Raw genomic sequence first — 3,662 nt, forward strand, 5'->3', positions numbered from 1 at the left:
GTTTCTGTGAAGACAGAAGGACTTGGGGCCCAGTTAGAAGATATCAGCATTCTTTTCTGGAAGGGAGACAAAGTGGAAAGCAATATCCTGCCAGGTCCATCTAACTTGAGATCAGTTTCCATTGTCCTTCCTGAAGATCATAGCTCAGGAAGCAGAGGTCTTAAGAGCAAGGGCTTTATAAACCATTCATAGGCGAGATGCTGGCCTGAAGCTTTTGCACTGACTTTTTTCTTTGATCTATCCAGACTCACTGACCTCCTGCCGAGATGTCTTGCCAGCAGAACCAGCAGCAGTGCCAGGCCCCGCCCAAGTGCCCCTCACTCAAGTGCCCCCCGAAAAGCCCCGCACAGTGTCTGCCCTCAGCCTCTGGCTGTGCTCCGAGCCTTGGGGGCTGCTCTGCCCCCAGCTCTGAGGGCGGCTGCTGCCTGAGCCACCACAGGCGCCGCAGGTCCCACCGATGCCGGCGCCAGAGCTCTGACTCCTGTGACCGGGGCAGTGGTCAGCAGGGCGGGGACTGCTGCTGAGCTGCATCCTGATGCTGACACAAACGACTTTTGAGGAAACAAAGTCCAAGGACCATGGCCAGCCTTCCTTGCTCCCTCCTCATCCTCGAATCTCTTTCCCTTTGGCCAGTGCTGAGGAGTTCCCCTGAGAGAGCTCTGATCTCTCTCCCCAGTGGCTCTTCCTGTCCGTTCTGCAGGGACCCACAGAATGTCCAGGGCATGAAATGTCTGCCTAGCCAATTGTCATCACCTGTGTCTGACCATAAGAAAAAATAAAGCTCTTGTTCTCTCAGCACACTGGGCACTCTCTGACTTTGCTTCCACCCAGGCCGCTCTGTGGGCCTCTCCTCCCATCTGCTCCTTCAGCCAGCACTGCCTGGCAGAGGGAACAGATCCTGACTCCAGACCAGAAGAGCAGCAGTTTTAATGCCTCTGAAGGGTCCCTCAGGAAGGTTTTATCTTAGGGCATTGGTTCAGATCCCGTACCAATGAAAGGCCTGATTTTCCCCTGTGATGTGGTGTGGGACACGCTCTAACTGGTGCCCAGACTCTGTTGGAAGGTGATGACTACCATCAGGATATGAAAAGGTATTCTATGAGAGAGGGAATGGGAAGGCAAAGACTCCAGAAACCAGCAGAAAAGTTGCTGAGAGACCAGGGGAGGAAAGAAAAGCCTCAAGGATGACTGATAAATCAATTTCTTCAATAAAGACCCAGGGTGCCATGGTGAGAGTTAAAACCAAAGAGATTGTGGATACAGAGAAAAAATGGGACTGAGGTTCTGTAAATAAACGTCTTATGCCAGAATATTGGAAAGAAGAAAAAAGTGGACGTGAGACATGGTGCTGGTTTTATAAATTGATATAACTGTAAGATCAAATATTCACTTAGTGCTTATCATGAGCCAGACATTGTCCTAAATATCTGACATATACGTCCTCAATTAAGCCTCCTGACAACGCTTTGTGGTAGGAACTCTTATTCTCTTGCGTTACAGGTAACAGAAACATAATTGCCACATGTTGTCTTAACTTTCCAGGGTCATACACAAGTCTGGTTGCAGAGACCGTCAACACCACTGCCATGCTATTCTAATTTGCTTCAAACCAAGATATGGAGTTCTTCCTAAATTGCTTTTCTCAGCCTAGCTCAATGAGTTTAACATTGCTTTTCAAACTCTATACCACTAAGATTCTAAACCATGTAAGTCATAGCTTCAATAAAACCCTATTTGTGAGAGAAAAGTGCTGTCCCAGATTTTGGATGAAAGTGCAGTGGTCAACTGACCACAATTCTTCACCCTGTATTGAAACCATTACTTTGCATGTGAACCAAGAGTGACATTTCCTACTGACTGAAAATTGTTGAGAGGATGGTGAAGCAGAAATGATAAGACAAACCTAAGCCAGTATATTCCTTTAAATCAAACTAAAAAATCAAAAAGACACCTTAGAATTCTACTTCTAGGTATATGCCCCAAAGAATGGAAAGCAGGGACTCAAATAGATATTTGTGCACCAGTGTTCATAGCAGCATTATTCACAATTGCCAAAAGGTGGCAGCAACCGAAACATCCATCAACAGATGATTGGATAAGCAAAACGTGGTACATGCATACAATGGAATGTTATTCAGCTTTAAAAAAAATGAAATTTTGGTAAATGCTACAATGTGGATGAACCTTAAAAACATTATGTTAAGTGAAATGAGCCAAACACCAGAGAACAAATATTGTATGATTTCATTTATATGAGGTACCTAGCACAGTCAAATTCAGAGAGACAAAAAGTATGAGAGAAGTTACCAGGGACTTGGGGAAGAGGGGAATGGTGATTTATTATTTAATAGATACAGAATTTCTGTTTGAGATTATAAAAAAGTTCTAGAAATGGACAATGGCAATGGTTGTACAACACTGTGAATGTACTTAATGCCACTGAATTATAACCAAAAAAAGGTTAAATTTTATGTTAAATGTATTTTATCACAATTTTTAAAAATATTTTTTAAAAAGACACATAATAGAGGTTGAGCTAAAGTCAAACCACTGCAGTACCATGTGAGTTCAAAAGAATTAAAAGTTTTCTGAAGCCCTTGGGAAGTGGCAAATTGGAAATTCGTTTCCCCTCCACTATTCATGGACACCCAGTTCCTTTGACTTTAGGAACAAAAAGTTAACAGAAATACTTCATAAAACAGGGTTAATGTCAGATATGCTCTGAAATATACAGCCCAGGTCAACTGGCTTAGATAGGATTTCTTGAAGATGTAAATACAGCTACAGGAATCACATTATAGCAGGCTTTGAGTTCACAGCTACAGACAGGCTATTTGCTATCCCAAAAGTGTGAGAAATTTTTGGGTAGTACTCAGCCAGGAAACATGAAGGGTGTTGAGTCATAATTTAAATAAACATACACACACACACACGCACACACACACACACACACACACACTGATGTTCCAGGATGGAAAAACTTGGCCTCAGAGTAAGATTTGTTTCCATTTATTTGAGAGTTTTCAAGGCCTAACAGCAAAAGATATTTGTGGACTCATAGCCGTAAAAATGACTGATTTGTATGGGACCACCTCATCAGAACATACTGGAACTTACAAACCAAATTTATGATTGCACATGAGCAACCACAGGAATGGTGTTCAGCCGTCAGGTTCCAAGTGGAAGAATTAGAACATGCAGCCTGCCAGGAGGTGTGGAATGAGTGTTGGAGATTCGGAAGTACTTAGAGGTCACCACTCAGGAAAACCACCAGAATTCTAGATATTGGTAAATCCAATCTGGGTTAAGAGAAGGGTAACAGGATCAATCAACAAATTTTATAGCTGAAACATCAGAAAGACCTCAGGAAACCTGAAATAATGCACGGATGATCCACCTCTCTAAGTGGGAAGTGCCAGGGGTAGAGAGAAATAGGTTCCCCAAATGTCATCACATCCAGCTCAGGACATATTTATTCAACAATTCTATGCCATAAATATTTATTGAGCTATTCCGTGTTCTGGGCACCATTAAAGGCACTGAGGATAGCTGTTCCATCCATATGAATCACTCCTATCTCAGTACTATGTCTCTGAGAATCAATTCCACAGCCAGCTAGATATTCATATAGTGTTCCTTACATTTGTCTTAATTTTTCAGTT

The 3,662-nt window shown here is 42.8% G+C and overlaps 1 protein-coding gene across 1 annotated transcript; it reads left to right on the plus strand.

Moving 5' to 3' along the window:
• Positions 1–266: 266 nt before the first annotated feature.
• Positions 267–524, plus strand: LOC138390364 (late cornified envelope protein 3C-like). Its single transcript, XM_069479233.1, has one exon. The coding sequence runs from the start codon at positions 267–269 to the stop codon at positions 522–524; it is 258 nt and encodes an 85-aa protein (XP_069335334.1).
• Positions 525–3,662: the final 3,138 nt, after the last annotated feature.

Source organism: Eulemur rufifrons, chromosome 8 (assembly GCF_041146395.1).
Source record: "Eulemur rufifrons isolate Redbay chromosome 8, OSU_ERuf_1, whole genome shotgun sequence".
NCBI lineage: Eukaryota > Metazoa > Chordata > Mammalia > Primates > Lemuridae > Eulemur > Eulemur rufifrons.